Source organism: Girardinichthys multiradiatus, chromosome X (assembly GCF_021462225.1).
Source record: "Girardinichthys multiradiatus isolate DD_20200921_A chromosome X, DD_fGirMul_XY1, whole genome shotgun sequence".
In the NCBI taxonomy this organism is placed as follows: domain Eukaryota; kingdom Metazoa; phylum Chordata; class Actinopteri; order Cyprinodontiformes; family Goodeidae; genus Girardinichthys; species Girardinichthys multiradiatus.
Window position 1 is genome coordinate 4,183,002 of NC_061817.1, and position 16,533 is coordinate 4,199,534.

Below are 16,533 nucleotides of genomic sequence, written 5' to 3' on the forward strand. Positions count from 1 at the left end.
CCTTTGCACTTACCATCACGCTCCCTGCTCGTCTGCATTCTGGGGTTCTGCATCTCTCAAACCATAACAGAATGTTTCTGCCAACAATGGATAAGCGGATAAGCATCAGGCTAGCTCCATAGACCTCTTTACGTTCCTGTCTCGGGAGGCGGAGAAATCGTTCTGCAGGGCCTCAATGGTGGCGTGCAGCCGGCGATGCCAGGCTCCCGCGGTGGCTGCACAGGCCGAGTTGCGCTGAGGTGTGAGGGCCTTCAAGGCTGCTTGCAGCTTTAATTCTGTTTGTGCTGTTTATCATCTTATTTTGGATTTTTAGTCAAAAGTTACTAGTTTAGTGATTGTCCGACTTCATTGACTCACGTATTTCAACTGTAAGGTTGAAGTATTAAGGTTGGAGTATTAAGTCAAGAAATTCTGGTGTGATTTAAAGAGGGGTTGTTTGTTTTTATAGTTGATATGTATGATTGCTTATTGAGAATGCCAGTGCTACTATCCCCTCAGCTACAAAAAGACTCAGAAATGGGGCTAGCATCAGTCACCTCATCTTCAAGGATGACATTAAGCTGTATGCTAAGAGTAAGTGAGACATCAACTCACTGATCCAAACCGCAAGGATCTATAGCACATCATGAGGCATGCTTGTGGTGAATTACAGCAAACCAACAACTTATTGAATGAGATCAGTGACTCATACCCGCCTTGAAATAAAAAGGTTGTTGGCTCGAACCCGTCAAGTTCTACAATGTCTGCATCAGATCCACACGGCACTCTAGCTGCTGCACTAAGCACAATTACAGCTCAATGCTGATCATTATGATGTGAATATTCCTCCCGTATTTCTATTAGGAAGAATATCATCACAAACACTATGTGAAGTACTTTAAATCTATAAAACCATTCAGGACGCCACATAAAAAAATTGAAAATCAGCTAGAAGCCAGCCATCGTGCACGGAGTCTGCTTAAGGTTCCCAACACTTAGAATTATTATAGTATAAAAGAATCATGCAACGTGCAACTGCATTAGTGAGACACATTAGCGCATCATAAATAGGTTAGACATATATTGAATGAAAATGCTTTCTATTCATTAGTTCATATTCACTTACAGTTGGAGCCATTGTAGCAATTTGAGTGCAATGCATAGCTCTGATTACATTCAGAAATTGGCTCAACGCTGCAAATGAGAGCCACAGTTTAGGGGAACTTTCTATATCTGAGCAACATACAGATATGGCTGGCATGGTCCAGCTCAGGGATGACTGTTAAAAACGCGACCTGTCAGTCAGCTTCCTCTGAAACGCTCCAGTTGAAAGGACAGCAGCATAGTGTGAACTGGAACTGGCACACCAGATCCACGATTCCTCCTGTTTCCCACTGCAACACTGAGGCCAGCTGATAGCCCTGGGCTATCTAAACCTGCTGATAAGCTATGCATCATGTGCCAGCACGATCTCTGAATAAAACACTCCCTCCAACTTCTTTCATCCTCCAGCTGTGCCAAAGCCATTATTCCACAACTTTATGTACAGTGCCTTGCAAAAGTACTCGGCCCCCTTGAACTTTTCAACCTTTTGCCACATCCTTCGTGGGCCACCCTATCCCATGATTCATTGCAGGTCAAAGTAGATTGTACTAACGGAAGTAGCAAAGCCTAGAGGAGAGGGAAAAGCTGTGAACGCAGTTGGATATATTGCGTTTTCTGTGAAACAAAATGAACTTGTTTTTAGACTAGAATGTAGCTGTGTAAACCTGAAATATCTGCTCGGTTTATCAAGATTTTGCTTAATTCCACACGTGCTCCGACGTGTTCGGAGACGTCCGGTTCTGCTGCAGCAGCTAGAGTGCCGGCTCGCCTCGCCAGCGCTCAGCTGACCAGGGGGTTGAGGTGCGATGAACCCCGAGAGAACAGCTGACTCCCGGCACGTTGTTTTCAACCTCCTGCTGGGTTTCCCCAATGGATGGAAGTTAATCACAGATATAATTCAGTCAGATGATATCTAATGTTGATGTTTGGTTCTTTTATTTTTATGCTCTACAAATAAACTGATTTAAACTAAAGTTAATATGTTGTGTTTAAATTGTTACATTTTTACAAATAGATTTACAAATAGATTTTTATATTTTTTTATCTGTGAACACAAAACTTTAACAATTTAAATGGCTGAATAATGAACAAGATTATAAAACAAGAAAATAACCCATCAGGGCTCCATTTGTTCGGCTTCACAGCTCTGTGCTTCACGCTATCACTGTTGCTAGGCAACATAAATTACGCTGAGGTAAAGGCAGGGGAAACGCAAACCGACATAACACCGGCCGCACCATGCTGATCTGGCATGTTTAGCTAATAGCTACAGGTAGCATAAGTGTTGCTGTTTGACCATCATTTGTTTACATGACTTCTTATAGATGGTCATTTGACTTGGTGATGGACATCCGCTAAGCTCATGTATGCTGCACTGCTCCTGCTCAAAAGGCCGTAAAGGAAGTTTAACCTGATGTGAAACGTAAATTGATGAATCTGTGTTTGATTAATCTAAGGCTATCCTCAAAGACCCGGATGTGTGACACAAAAAACTGAATTTTAGAACTGAAAGTGAAAGTAGGCAAACTGAATTTTCAAACAGCAAAATACATTTTCAATGCAAATTAATTCAGTTTCAAACCATTAAATTCAGTTTCAAATCAATGCATTTAATTTCAAATTACACAAATACAGATTCAGTGTGAGAAATTCAAATTCAGTTTCTGATGGATCAAGTTTCTTCTCAGTTTGATCGCTCGGGTTTAAACTATAAAAGCTCAAACTCATGAAAACAACATTAGGTTTGATGCTCCATTAATTAAATAAACCTGAATGAAGTCCTATTTCAGTGGATTTAGGTGAGTTTTAGTTTTCTGTAGTTTATTGTTGTTGAGTGAAAACGTTTGCGTGGCTTCCGCACATTATCATGGCAGGTCAAACGTTTGCGTGGATTTACCTACACTTTCGTTGATTTTTGTACATGCCAAGTTTTTCATACAATATTGCACCCACATCATTTATACTATAAAAAAAACTTCCACCACATTTGTGTGAAAAAAATGTTTTCCAATCAGGTGGAGAATTGCACAACTCTTTTCAAGGTATATACTTCCATAAGGTCAAGGACTTTGGGCCCAGTATCAAAACATTAAATTGGACACTCCATTTAACAGCCATCACTGCCCTTACTCAGCCTAACTCAACAGGAGCCCATCGCCTAGCATTTTTGCTAGCAGATTCTTTGATCAAGTCTTTAAAGTCTAGCTTTTGCTCTAAACACTGTCACCGTCAAGTATGCTAAAGCAGGAACAAATCATTTCATGCAGATACCGAGGGGTGTTCGGTCATTATGGATGTTTACATTTTGGTCTGGGAGTAGCGACATTTAGATTTTTCTGCCAAAAACAGGCAAAAACAATGACATCATTAACTTTATTATATGTTTATATGTATGCTTGATGATGTTTATTTTTCTTGACCTTCCATCATTTAATTTGTTAGGTCGCTGGCTAACAAGATGGATGAGCTGGCGGCACTCGTGAGGAGCCAGCGTGTGTTTCAGCAGGCCTCAGTGATGTACTTCTTCAGAGACATGGTTTCACAACGATATACTGGACTCTACTGTGAGTTTAACCATCTTTCACTGTTTGCGAGAGGACAGAAGTTGCAGAGAAAACGGTAAGAACTTGGGAGGAGGGGTTGCAATCTCTGTTAACAACAAGTTGTGCAACCCTTAACACATCATGGTGAAGGAACGAGTCTGCAGTCGGGACATTTAACTGCTAGCAGAAGGTCTTCATCCGTATTATTTGCCTTGTAAATTTTCACGTCATCATTCTTGGTGTTTACATTCCACCAACTGCTAATGCAACTCGGGCTGCTGATGCCATCATTTCCGTGACTGACAGACTTTAGACTTAGCATCCTAATGTCTTCATTGCAATATCTGGTGATTTTACCCACAATGGGTAAAATCATTTATACCTAAATTTAAACAGTGTTAGGATAGTAAAACAAGGAAAAATAAAGCACTGGATTTGCTTTAATGTGAAGGAGTCACTATAGGTCAGAAATGCTATAGGTGTCAGGGTTTGTGGTTGGTTGGGACCGGGATGCACACAGAAGCTTGGTAGCCACATAGTCTTTGGAGTCTTTTCTTTAATAAAACAATAAACAAATTACTTACACCAGGAGACAGAGCAAGAGACACAGGAAGATAACAGGAGGAACCAACAGGGAACATGGGAAACCGGTAAGCTTTTATACAGAGGGGTGAATGGTGAAACAAAGAGAATGAGAGAGGCAGGGAATCAGATGATTGCTGACAGGTGTGAAGACCAGGTGTAGGGAAGTGAGGGAATAAGTTTCTATGGCAACGAGAGCTGGGAAACGCAGAGACAGAAGGGGAAACTAAACTAGAGACAGCTCTAAGGGAAACAAACACTACACTAACTAGGAGGAGCAGGGAACAGAAACCTAAACATAAGCTAACATAAATAGTAAATCTAGAAAGAACTAAATCTAAGGACATGGAGACAACTAAAGTAAACAAGCACAAGAATACTAAACGAGAAACAAAAACTAAATAAAACCAAAAAGGGGAAATAACCATAGGGAACAAAACAAAATAGAACTAAACTAAATAACAGACATGGGGAAGAAAATAGATCTAAAGTAAACACACAAGCACAAGGATCTAAGCAAATATTAACTAGACAAAAGTAAACTACTAATCAAAGGAACAGGGAAAACCTCTAAGGGCAAAGTAAACAAAAACAAAGACAAAAGTGGCAGATCCTGACAATAGGTCTTCCCCCCTTGGGCAATTCAGACCACAACTTAGTTTACCTCAAATGATAAATGGCCTGCACTTGTATAGTGCTTTCTCAAGTTCCCAGACACCCCAAAGCGCTTTACACTACAATCAGTCAGTCACCCATTCAAGCATGCACATACAGGTCCTTCTCAAAAAATTAGCATATTGTGATAAAGTTCATTATTTTCTATAATGTAATGATGAAAATGTAATATTCATATATTTTAGATTCATTGCACACTAACTGAAATATTTCAGGTATTTTATTGTCTTAATACGGATGATTTTGGCATACAGCTCATGAAAACCCAAAATTCCTATCTCACAAAATTAGCATATTTCATCCGACCAATAAAAGAAAAATGTTTTTAATACAAAAAACGTCAACCTTCAAATAATCATGTACAGTTATGCACTCAATACTTGGTCGGGAATCCTTTTGCAGAAATGACTGCTTCAATGCGGCGTGGCATGGAGGCAATCAGCCTGTGGCACTGCTGAGGTCTTATGGAGGCCCAGGATGCTTCGATAGCGGCCTTTAGCTCATCCAGAGTGTTGGGTCTTGAGTCTCTCAACGTTCTCTTTACAATATCCCACAGATTCTCTATGGGGTTCAGGTCAGGAGAGTTGGCAGGCCAATTGAGCACAGTGATACCATGGTCAGTAAACCATTTACCAGTGGTTTTGGCACTGTGAGCAGGTGCCAGGTCGTGCTGAAAAATGAAATCTTCATCTCCATAAAGCTTTTCAGCAGATGAAAGCATGAAGTGCTCCAAAATCTCCTGATAGCTAGCTGCATTGACCCTGCCCTTGATAAAACACAGTGGACCAACACCAGCGGCTGACACGGCACCCCAGACCATCACTGACTGTGGGTACTTGACACTGGACTTCTGGCATTTTGGCATTTCCTTCTCCCCAGTCTTCCTCCAGACTCTGGCACCTTGATTTCCGAATGACATGCAGAATTTGCTTTCATCCAAAAAAAGTACTTTGGACCACTGAGCAACAGTGCAGTGCTGCTTCTCTGTAGCCCAGGTCTGAGGAATGCGGCACCTGTAGCCCATTTCCTGCACACGCCTGTGCACGGTGGCTCTGGATGTTTCTACTCCAGACTCAGTCCACTGCTTCTGCAGGTCCCCCAAGGTCTGGAATCGGCCCTTCTCCACAATCTTCCTCAGGGTCCGGTCACCTCTTCTCGTTGTGCAGCGTTTTCTGCCACACTTTTTCCTTCCCACAGACTTCCCACTGAGGTGCCTTGATACAGCACTCTGGGAACAGCCTATTCGTTCAGAAATTTCTTTCTGTGTCTTACCCTCTTGCTTGAGGGTGTCAATAGTGGCCTTCTGGACAGCAGTCAGGTCGGCAGTCTTACCCATGATTGGGGTTTTGAGTGATGAACCAGGCTGGGAGTTTTAAAGGCCTCAGGAATCTTTTGCAGGTGTTTAGAGTTAACTCGTTGATTCAGATGATTAGGTTCATAGCTCGTTTAGAGACCCTTTTAATGATATGCTAATTTTGTGAGATAGGAATTTTGGGTTTTCATGAGCTGTATGCCAAAATCATCTGTATTAAGACAATAAAAGACCTGAAATATTTCAGTTAGTGTGCAATGAATCTAAAATATATGAATGTTAAATTTTCATCATGACATTATGGAAAATAATGAACTTTATCACAATATGCTAATTTTTTGAGAAGGACCTGTATTCACACACTGACAGTGTTAAGCTAAATTGTAGCCACAGCTGCCCTGGGGTACACTGACAGAAGTGAGGCTGCCATACACAGGCGTTACTGAGTCCTCTGACCGCCATCAGCAGGCAAGGTGGATGAAAGCAAGGGTGAAGTGGACACAACGACTAAGACAAATCGGAGATTTGAACTGGCAACCCACCAGTTACAGGGCAAACCTCTACCACTGTTGCCTCTAGCCCTAGTACATCCCTGCAGTCCAGCAGCAGCCAGTGACCACAAGAATTATACGGAGGTGTCCACAGGAGGCTATGGAGACTCTGCAGGCCTGCTTTGAGGTGACTGACTGAGATGTTTTCTGTGATGCACATGGGGAGGACATTCATACAGTCACGGATTGCATTACGGATTATATTACTTTTGCATGGATAATATAATCCCCACCAAAACAGTTTGCTGCTTTGCCAACAATAAACCATGATTGACCAAGGACATCAAGGCAGCCCTGAACAGGAAGTTATGAACTTATGAAGGGCAGACAGGGAGGAGATGAGGAGAGTGCAGACTGAGATGAGGGATAAGATCGGGTAGGTTAAGGGGCAGTACAGGAGGAAGCTGGAGAGCAAACTGATCGGGGAGGTTAAGGGGCAGTACAGGAGGAAGCTGGAGAGCAAACTGGTCCAAAATAACACTAGGGAGGTGTGGACTTAGATGAAAAACATCACTGGTTTGGAAACAAAAACCATGGCAGTGATAAGAGGAGACCAACAGGAGGCAAACAAGTTAAACCTGTTTTTTAGCAGGTTTGACCCCTCCAACACCTCGCCGGTTACCCATGTCATGGTCACTAACACAGCACCATACCATCACATATGATGGCTTTTAAACTTTGTATAGCAATCTGGATAGTGCTTTTCCTCTTTGGCCCGGAGGACATGACGTCCATGATTTCAAAAAACAATATGAAATATGGACTCAGACCACAGCACACTCAGTCCATCTCAGATAAGCTCTGGCCCAGAGAATCCAACAGTGTTTCTGGGTGGTGTTGATAAATCGCTTTCACTTTGCATGGTAGAGTGTTAACTTGCACTTGTAGATGTAGCAATGAACTGTCCAGCCAAAGTTATTACTGTTAACGAAAACTAGCAAAATAATGAAAACTGGAAGTGAAAAAACATTTCAATAACTACAATAAAAATATAAACGAGTTTGCATAAAAAGGAGAACTAACTGAAACTGTAATAAGTGTTTACAATTGTGCTTAGTTTTTGTTTGTGTGTTTCATGCATTAGTATGAAGTCTAGTTTTCGGTTGTTGTTTTTCTTTTCTCGCTGTGACGCTTTATATTCCAGAAGATGGCTGGTAGGTCAGTCAAGTAATCTGTGTTGATGTGGTCCATCCACACCTATTGTCATGTCAGCAAAACTGGAGAGAAAGCACCACAGTTCAATTTTAGGTTTACTTTGAATATGACTGCATTTTGGATAAAAGCAAGTGTCTTGTAGTGCAACGAGATAAAATATATGTCAAATTATTAAGGGTAAGAACCCTACTAACCTTAGGGTTAGCTTGAAAAGCTCGCACAAAACTGCTAACGTAGCTTACCTTGAGAAGGTAAAGGAGCATGCGCAACCCTCATCCACAGGATGTTGTATGTAACTCGAATTACAAAAAACACTAAAACTATAAATAAAAAATAAACTGAAACTAAGCATTTTCAAAAAGTAAACTAAACTAGCAAACAAATGCTAAAAACTAATTAAAACTAAACTAGAATTGAAAATCAAAACTAAGTAAAAATAAAAACTAGAACTGCAAGCAGTTATGATCTGGTTCCAAGCCTTCCTTGCGAGTCCACTCCCTCCCAGCACGCGATGACCATTTGAAACAGACCCATTTTCCGTAGGGGCAGGTTAGAACTTGAAACATGTGTGAATTAATTCTGAAACCTTCAAAACATGATGCACAATATGTAGTCTTAATACTCAGCATTTGTGTGAGAAAATTACAAAAAACAGCCAATCCTGAGCTTCAAAACACCAACCACTCGAACCAAAGGCCAATCTCTTAACCACAGCACCATCCTAGTCATATGGAGACACTGGGAAGATCAGAGGTAGAATGTTGTACGGCTATCCTTTTAAGGTAATATTTGGTACGTAGCAAAATGGATATTTCATCATAAAATTCCCAAAATGCTTTCAGATGAATGTGACTGTAGAAGGAACAATATGAGTGTTTATTCAAGCACCTCAATGAATTACCTTTTCAACCAAAAATCGTTAACTGTCATTTCAGTAGTACTTAGCCAAAATCAAATATGAACCCATTTTCCATAGGGGCATGTTACAACTTGAAACGTGTGTGGATTAATGCAGAAGCAACCTTTAAAACGTCATACACAATATAGTGTTAGAACTTTGTTTGAGGAAATCACAAAATATAAAAAAAACTGTCAATGTGGAGATTCAAACCACCAACCACTCAAACCACAGGATAAGCTGTTAACCATTGGACCAACCAAGTCATGCCAAACCAATGGGAAGATCAGAGGTAGAATGTTGTATGGCTATCCTGTTAAGGTAGTAATAATGGCTAAAATTGAAAAATTCAAATAAAATGCATAGTTTGTCAGAAAAATCTCAAAATACTTTAATATGCAGAATATGCATGGATTTCTTCAGCCACCACAATGTAATTTTTTTCATCCAAATTAATTTATAATCATTATTATTGATTAGCATCTTAATAAATAATTCTACAGAAGTGGGCAGTCCAAATGGAACAGTGCTTATTGGGGATTAAATGCATTGCCTACCTAAGTAGTGTGCAACATTCCATGGCGTTTGGCAACAGAACTGGAGATACAGCCACTAGCTTTATTACCAAACATCCTATCTCGTAGAGACACACTCTGAGATAGAACTTTAGCTAGAATATGAACTTCTCAGGAATATGCACAGAACATATCCTGAGGGTTTGAGCTCTCTAGATCGCACAAGTGATTTTTGGGGAATCTTATAATAAGCAAAATGTTTTAGTTACATTTTTGCCCATAAGCCAAGCCCACTATGGCCAATCATTACCAGATTGATAAAATGAGAGGTGCAGAAGTCTCACTGACAGTTATAGGAAACGTCCGATGGCAGTGATTGCTTCAAAAGGTTCTGCAACAAAATATTAAGTTATGGGTACAATCATTTTTGTCCGGCCCCGTTTCATGAGTTTATTTTTTAAATAATTCTGTTGAAGCTTGTTTAAAAAGCAATGTCTGACTTTCATTTGTTCATTTTCATAGAATTTCTTTTCTTTGTCAGATTCAAGTTATTTGTGTGACCATTGTAGGTTTTTCTTTCATTAACTGAGGGGTTCCAACAATTTTGTCCACGTGTGTATACTGTATAATATTTTAAACCCCCAACACCAAAATCCCAGGGGACACACTGGAGGGGGTACTCGTGGTATAGCAAAATGGCTCAGGGGGTACACAAGTCAAAAAATGTTGGGAACCACTGACTGAGTGTTTTTTCTTTTTTGGCTCATCATCAGTCTCGGGTCAGTATCTGGCCTACTGCGCGTCACAGCGTTCAGACGTTCAGAGCATTTAGAGCATCTAAACGTCCATATATCAGTACTTTAGAGCACCTCAGCCTTCGCAAAACTTGTATAACCTGATTCATTAAGAAGTAACCAGGGCTCCATCCACCAAGTTTGTTAAAAAACCATACGACAAAGGCACGTTCGGCCCCTTTCGCTACCTGGACGTACCTGGACGCAGGAAGGCGTGCGATGCGGTCCCGGCCTTCTTTTCCAGGCAGTGGGGGAAATCCGCTTCAATTAGGGCTGCTTCTGGAGGTCTCCGAAGAAAAGCCAAGTCAAGCTTGTCTTATTACACCCTGAATGAATGTCGAATAGGCGACCTGTCCAGGGTGTATCCCGCCTCTCGCCCATAGACTGCTGGAGATGGGCACCAGCTTCCCCGTGACCCATTATGGAATGAGCTGTAGAAAATGACTGGCTGACTGACTGAATGCCGAATACTCGAACAGCAAACCATTACTTAACTTTGTTGCATATGATCGTAATCACTCTGGATCCAAGTTAAAGAGTTATGTCTGCTTGCCAGCAAGGAGACATGCGCGCTCTTTGCTTCTAGCTCCGCTGGGGACCTGTGCGGAAGAGGCCTGTTTGTTGGAACGCAAAGTTTTTTTTCAAAAGTGACGTCAGGGGAAGTCCGCAGTTACTTCTGATCATGTTCCTTGCTGAGCTGGAAGTAGGTTACTGTAATTTATTTTGAAAATTCCTGAAAAGTTCTTACTGGCCTTTAATGTTGTAACCCATGGCTGGGGTCCCAACAAGTGGCAACTGAAGTGGAGACTCTGTTAAGTTTTTTTAATATAATCTTTTACACCCATTGTTAGCTGGGGCTCATCTCAAATAGGACCTGAACTGTGATAATCCTAATAAAATATGAGGTATAAGAATGAGGCACTACCTATAATGGAAAGAAGTATGTAGAAAAACAATGAGCCAGGCCTCACTAGAGGCCATGACTTGACCTTCCAAAAATTAGCATTTATCATTATGATAGTCTGGAGTATCTGTCAATCTCACTTTTTATATTATTTGATTTTCATGCTCTTAATACATAATTAAGAAGCTATAAAGTGCATAATTTTGTGAAAACAATTACCCAATTAAGGAAACAAATCCTACAAGCAAATGGTATTTAAATATGGGAGGGGGGAACAATACTATATATAATAGTTGGGAGAGAAAATTAGTTCTATTCATTGACATGCAGATACGGTTGATTATGACTTGATTAACAGCTGTCAAAACTCGATTATCTTGATGTTCATTTGGGACCTAATTTAGACATCCATGCCATATGCAGGATGTGTGAAGCTGAAGGGAAATCTTTTCAAATGCAAGAAATAAGAGGAATTGATATTATATGTTTCAACAGCACTGTAATACGAAAACCTATCAAAAATGCTAATGATTCTCATGCTCCTAACTCAGAGGCGGTGAAGCTAATTACAAAACTCATTCCGTCTAAGGATCTTCAACCATCGAGAGCCATTGAGAATCAGGGCATTTATGCTTTGGTCCAGTCTTTGGATATACCATTCCACCTGATGCACATACAGGTACTAGGCCTGCACAATATGTTGTAAATATATCTTGATTGCAATTTCATTGTTTGCAATATTCATATCGCAAATGACTGTTTGAATATAATAGCCAACAATTATTGTACTACAAAGAGATAAGAACTTGCATTTTACATGTTATTGGAATATTTAGCCAGTCAGACTGAGTCTAACGGCAGCATATGCTCACAACGGACACAAATGACATTGCCCAAAATGCTAAAGGTCAAAGAGTGATAAGAAACAGGAAAGAAGAAAATTGGCATATATTGAAACTAATATCGCAATTGCAAGCTTAGCAGGCAGATCTCAAAAATGAGAAAATCGTGAAAAAGTTTCAATTTGTTTTGAAACTTAGTTCAGAAAGTGAAACATAAATTACATTGACTCATTACACACAGAGTGAAATATTTCAAGCCAGGAAATGTATTTGGTCGATTTGTGAATCTAACACCTGTTGTGAATTTTGCCATTAAGCTGTTATGCAGAATAACCTTCACAGGTTAACTTTATGTGACCTTCTCTAAACGATTATCTGTTCAATGTTTCAGTACTTTTTGCACACCTTGTTCTCTAACAAGGAGCTTAACAGCAACATTTACAAGATCGATCCATGAATGGACCAATACATTTCCTGGTTCAATTAGAATTGGTATTTAAATAGTCCTCCTCATCATGCTGTTCACATTTTGACATCATGAGACCAAGATAATATGTATCAATTGATCAACAGTATCTTGCCATTCAAACAGGATGTTCTCAGAAGGAAGTGGCCACTGCGTTTAGAGTGGCACAGGGTGCCATTAGCAGGCTGCAACAGAGATACAGAGAGACTGGAAGAGTTATAGAAAGGTACAGAAGGATGTCCGTTGGCCACATCCCACACTGATGACCGCTTTATTGTGAACAGTGCCCTGAGGAACCAGATGATGAATGCCAGTCAACTCCAGGCACATTTAAGGAAGATGAGAGGCATCCAGGTTTCACGTCAGACCATTCAAAACCGTTTACCTGAGCATGATCTGCATGTTAAACGACCTGCAAGGGTACTTGACCACTCTACCAGGCACAGGCATTATTGTCTTGCATGGGCCAGGGAACATTTATGCTGGACAGGGTACCAGTGGCCCTCAGTTTTGTTTTATGTTGAGCAAAAAATATGGGCACCAACGATGTAGGAGACATCAACGAGACTGCTATGCATCAGTCACTGTTGTCACAAGACGATAAACAATACAGAACTCCCCTACACTTTGTAAATTTTACAGTGACAAGCTCATACTACCTTAATAACATAATTAATCCAGTCCATTTTCCACTGCATGAACAACACAGCCGTAATTTTATCTTCATGGACAACAATGCTCCAGCGCATCAAGGTCACATAATTAGGGAACGGCTGCGGGACTGGGGTACCTCAAATGGAGTGGCCTCCACTTTCTCCAGACCTGAATCTCACAGAAAACCTATAGAATCAAAAAAGTCACTGTCTAGAGGCCCGTATCTCTGTAGCCCAGAACCTCAATGACCTGAGGGCAGTCCTTCATGAAAAGTGGGCTACCATTCCTCAGCAGACAATAAGTCATCTTGTGAACAGCATATGTCCATATGACAGTCGGTTTATTGAAGCAGATATATAATGCATTCCTAAGTTCGACGTCAAGGTGATAAGCAAACTGCAGGGGGTCCTGAAAGATGCTTGTTTGCTTACTAAGGTAATTCAATAGGATTATGTCCAGGACCCAAATAATGTGTGATGTCAGGTCAACAGGTCTAAAGTCATGAAAGACTGACTGATTATCTTCGGTATCGGAACAAGTCAGGATGTCTTTCACAGCACTCAGACCTTATTCTGGATCAGGTTGGAAAGGTGCTGCAGGTCTGCACATGCCTTCAAGACTCTGGGCCTGACACAATTGGACCTGCAGCCTTGTTTCAGTTCAGTCTCTCAAGCAGCATCTTTACCTGACTTCTAGATAGATATAAGTAGGAGCAAGAGAGAAAGCATTTCCTGACTTGGTAAAGAAATAGCATCCATTGGCTGAATTGAGAGATCAGACACTTGAGGTGTGACAATAAAAGTGAGCGTCAATGTAGTTCGGGAAAAGAGGCGGATCCTAAGTTTGTTGCGAAACAAAGCCTATTGAAGAATGAGTTCAGTTAATTGACTTTACATGTAAATGACAAAGTAACATCCCACATGGATGGCAGGGCCTAAGGTTTACCAGCAGAACATTGCCTAAAATATCACACTGCCTCCCCCAGCCTGCCTTCTTCCCATAGCACATTCCCTTGCTCGTGAAGTAAGCAATGCACAATCCAACCGACTATTCACATGATGTAAAAGAAAACTTGATTCACTAATAAAGCCATCACCTTCCATTGCTTCGTGGTCCATTTTTGATATTAGACAGGGATCAACATAGGCACCTTGACCATTCTGCAACTATGCAGCCCCATTTGGCACAAACTGCAGTGCACTGTGTATTTTGATACAGTGCACTGTGAACTAAGTCTTCTTTCTTTCAGAACCAGCATTACCTTCTTCAGCAATTTGAGCTACAGTAGTTCATTTACTGGATCTGACCATACAGCCTTCACCCCCTACTGGTATCAATAAAATATGACCCTGTCACAAGTTCATCTCTCTTCCTTCCTTGGATCTCTTTTGATCAGTACTCTGCACTGCAGTCCAGAGACACCCCACAAAAGCTGCCCCATCATCTACCCATCCCAATTTTGCCTGTGTCAAACTTACTTAAATTATTCTGCTATCCGTTTGCTACCCGCTAAACTCATCAGCTTTGAGGGCAAACTGTTCACTTGCTACTTAATATATCCCACCTATTAAAAGGTGCTGTGTGGATAATCAGTGTATTTATTGCGTGGATGCACTCTTCCATTTGGGCCGCAATAAAGAGGGCAGAAGAAAATAAAGTAATAAACCTTTAAAGGCGATAGGTAATATAATGTAAGTCTATATTTTGCCATGCAATGCACAACTCTTCATTTATTGCTAGGCACCTACTAATACAATAAACAGAATGCCATGACATTTAGACAAACATGGGCGCAAAGAATTGTTGTAAGTACAGAAAATTATATTTTCTTTTAGAAAGTTATCAACATATAATTTTAGAGTTTTGTAAACACTGAATCTTGTCTTAACTAATGTTTTATTCTTTCGGTTTTACCATTAATCATTTATAAATGCATTAATAAAATTGAATTGCACTATTTAATGTAAAAATGTCAGGCTGCACTATTAGGAATCCCAGACTGTTAGTATAGTATTAGATGCAAATGTTCTTTTAAGCAAATTTTTAGCAGTCAACTTCTATATTCTTCAGTTACAGAAGACATAAAGAATAAAACCTTTTCAGACTAGATGACCATTAAGGTTTTCTCAAATATATAGAATAGAGAAACAGCAGGGCCACCAGAACATATCTACACAAATGTATGAACACAAACATAGCTGCAACTACACTGACGGAATTGTTTCAGGTGTTTCGTTTTGTTATAAAACTCCGCAGTATATTTGAAATCTTTCTAACTGGCGACTCCAAGAATTAACTAGGACCAAATGAATATAGCCCCCACAAATCAAAAAGTGTCGGGGGGGAAAAGCATTTGAAAAATTATTAAAAAATACTGGAGTTCTGTCCGAGCACTCACCCGGGCGTATTTGGAAGAGTAAGGGTCCTCGAACAGCGCCCACATCCTGGGCTGCCATACTTCCCACCAAGTCGCTTTGCGGCCATCCTCCTGCATGCACAGCCGCTTTAGGTCTCCGTCCACCCCGCCGGTGAGCGCCGGATCATCCTCGGGTACGTCTGGCTCAGGAGTCTCAAAGCTGTCCAATGCCTCTTCTGCGTCGCGGTGCTGCCTGTAGTTCATCCAGCAGCACGCCTCCACGTCAGTCTCATCAATGCCCCAAAAGGCGAGTTCCTCTTCAAATAACGGTCCACAGACATCGTTAGGACAATGTAACTTACCGGTGCGGTAGTAATTTAAGATGAAAGCGAAGGTGGCTGGGTGGCGGTCGAAAAAGAATTCGTCCGACTTAGGGTCGTAATCGAAGTTGCTGAAGGCGTCGGGCTCGGTAAGCCAAGATAAGCGTGTCCCGGGCAGCGTCTTCAAAGTGCTCCGATAGGTTTCGTGTCGGATCCCGCCGCAGTTTATCACAATCTTCTCGCTGTCTGACGCCGAGCAAGTCATGGCTGCCCTGGGGCATGCTTCGGTCCTGCGCCCAAATGCTGTAGATGATGCTCTCCCACATCCACTGTTGGTCCCTGCTCAGTACAGAGTCAGGACAGTGCCGGTGAGGAGAAACAGGCCAGCAGAATTCACGAACGAGGAGGATTTTTGTCACAGTGCGCGCGTGTGTGTGTGTGTGTGTGTGTGTGTGTGTGTGAGAAAGGGAGAGCAAGAGAGGGAGAAGAGAGAGAGACAGAGAGGTTTTATGTTTTTTGATGATAAAGCCCAATGCAGCCTTTTTTGTTTCACTGCATTCTTTGCAAGACATTGCCAAGAAAACGCATGTACATAAATAAGAGGTAGACTGTACAAGGCAGAACAGTAGCTGTAGCTATCTGGGCACAGCTACCACATAATAGGTTTGTTACCAGTCTTCACTTACATTAAATTAAGTAGTAAAGGGGAAATTTAAGTATATATATTTTCATTTAAATTTAGCTGTTCGTCAATGTCCTGCCAGAACTGTTTAGGTAGGCTAAGGCCAAAGTCATTAGTTTGAAGCAGTAACTTCCAGTCTGATGCCACATTTTACAAAACATCCAATTCTACAAACACAAAAACCTTTAAATACACATTTCA

The 16,533-nt window shown here is 41.0% G+C and overlaps 1 protein-coding gene across 3 annotated transcripts in view; it reads right to left on the bottom strand.

The window, feature by feature from the left end:
• LOC124863150 (potassium voltage-gated channel subfamily C member 1-like) overlaps window positions 1–16,045 on the bottom strand; it is a 239,019-nt gene extending 222,974 nt beyond the window's left edge. For all 3 annotated transcript variants that reach the window (XR_007037063.1, XR_007037064.1, XM_047357409.1), the window contains exon 1: window positions 15,373–16,045. Coding sequence is in view for 1 of the 3 variants with exons in the window: in XM_047357409.1 (XP_047213365.1) it covers window positions 15,373–15,915 (543 nt within the window). In the remaining 2 variants the exon portion in view is untranslated. The remainder of the gene's footprint in view (window positions 1–15,372) is intronic.
• Between the last annotated feature and the right edge of the window lie 488 nt (window positions 16,046–16,533).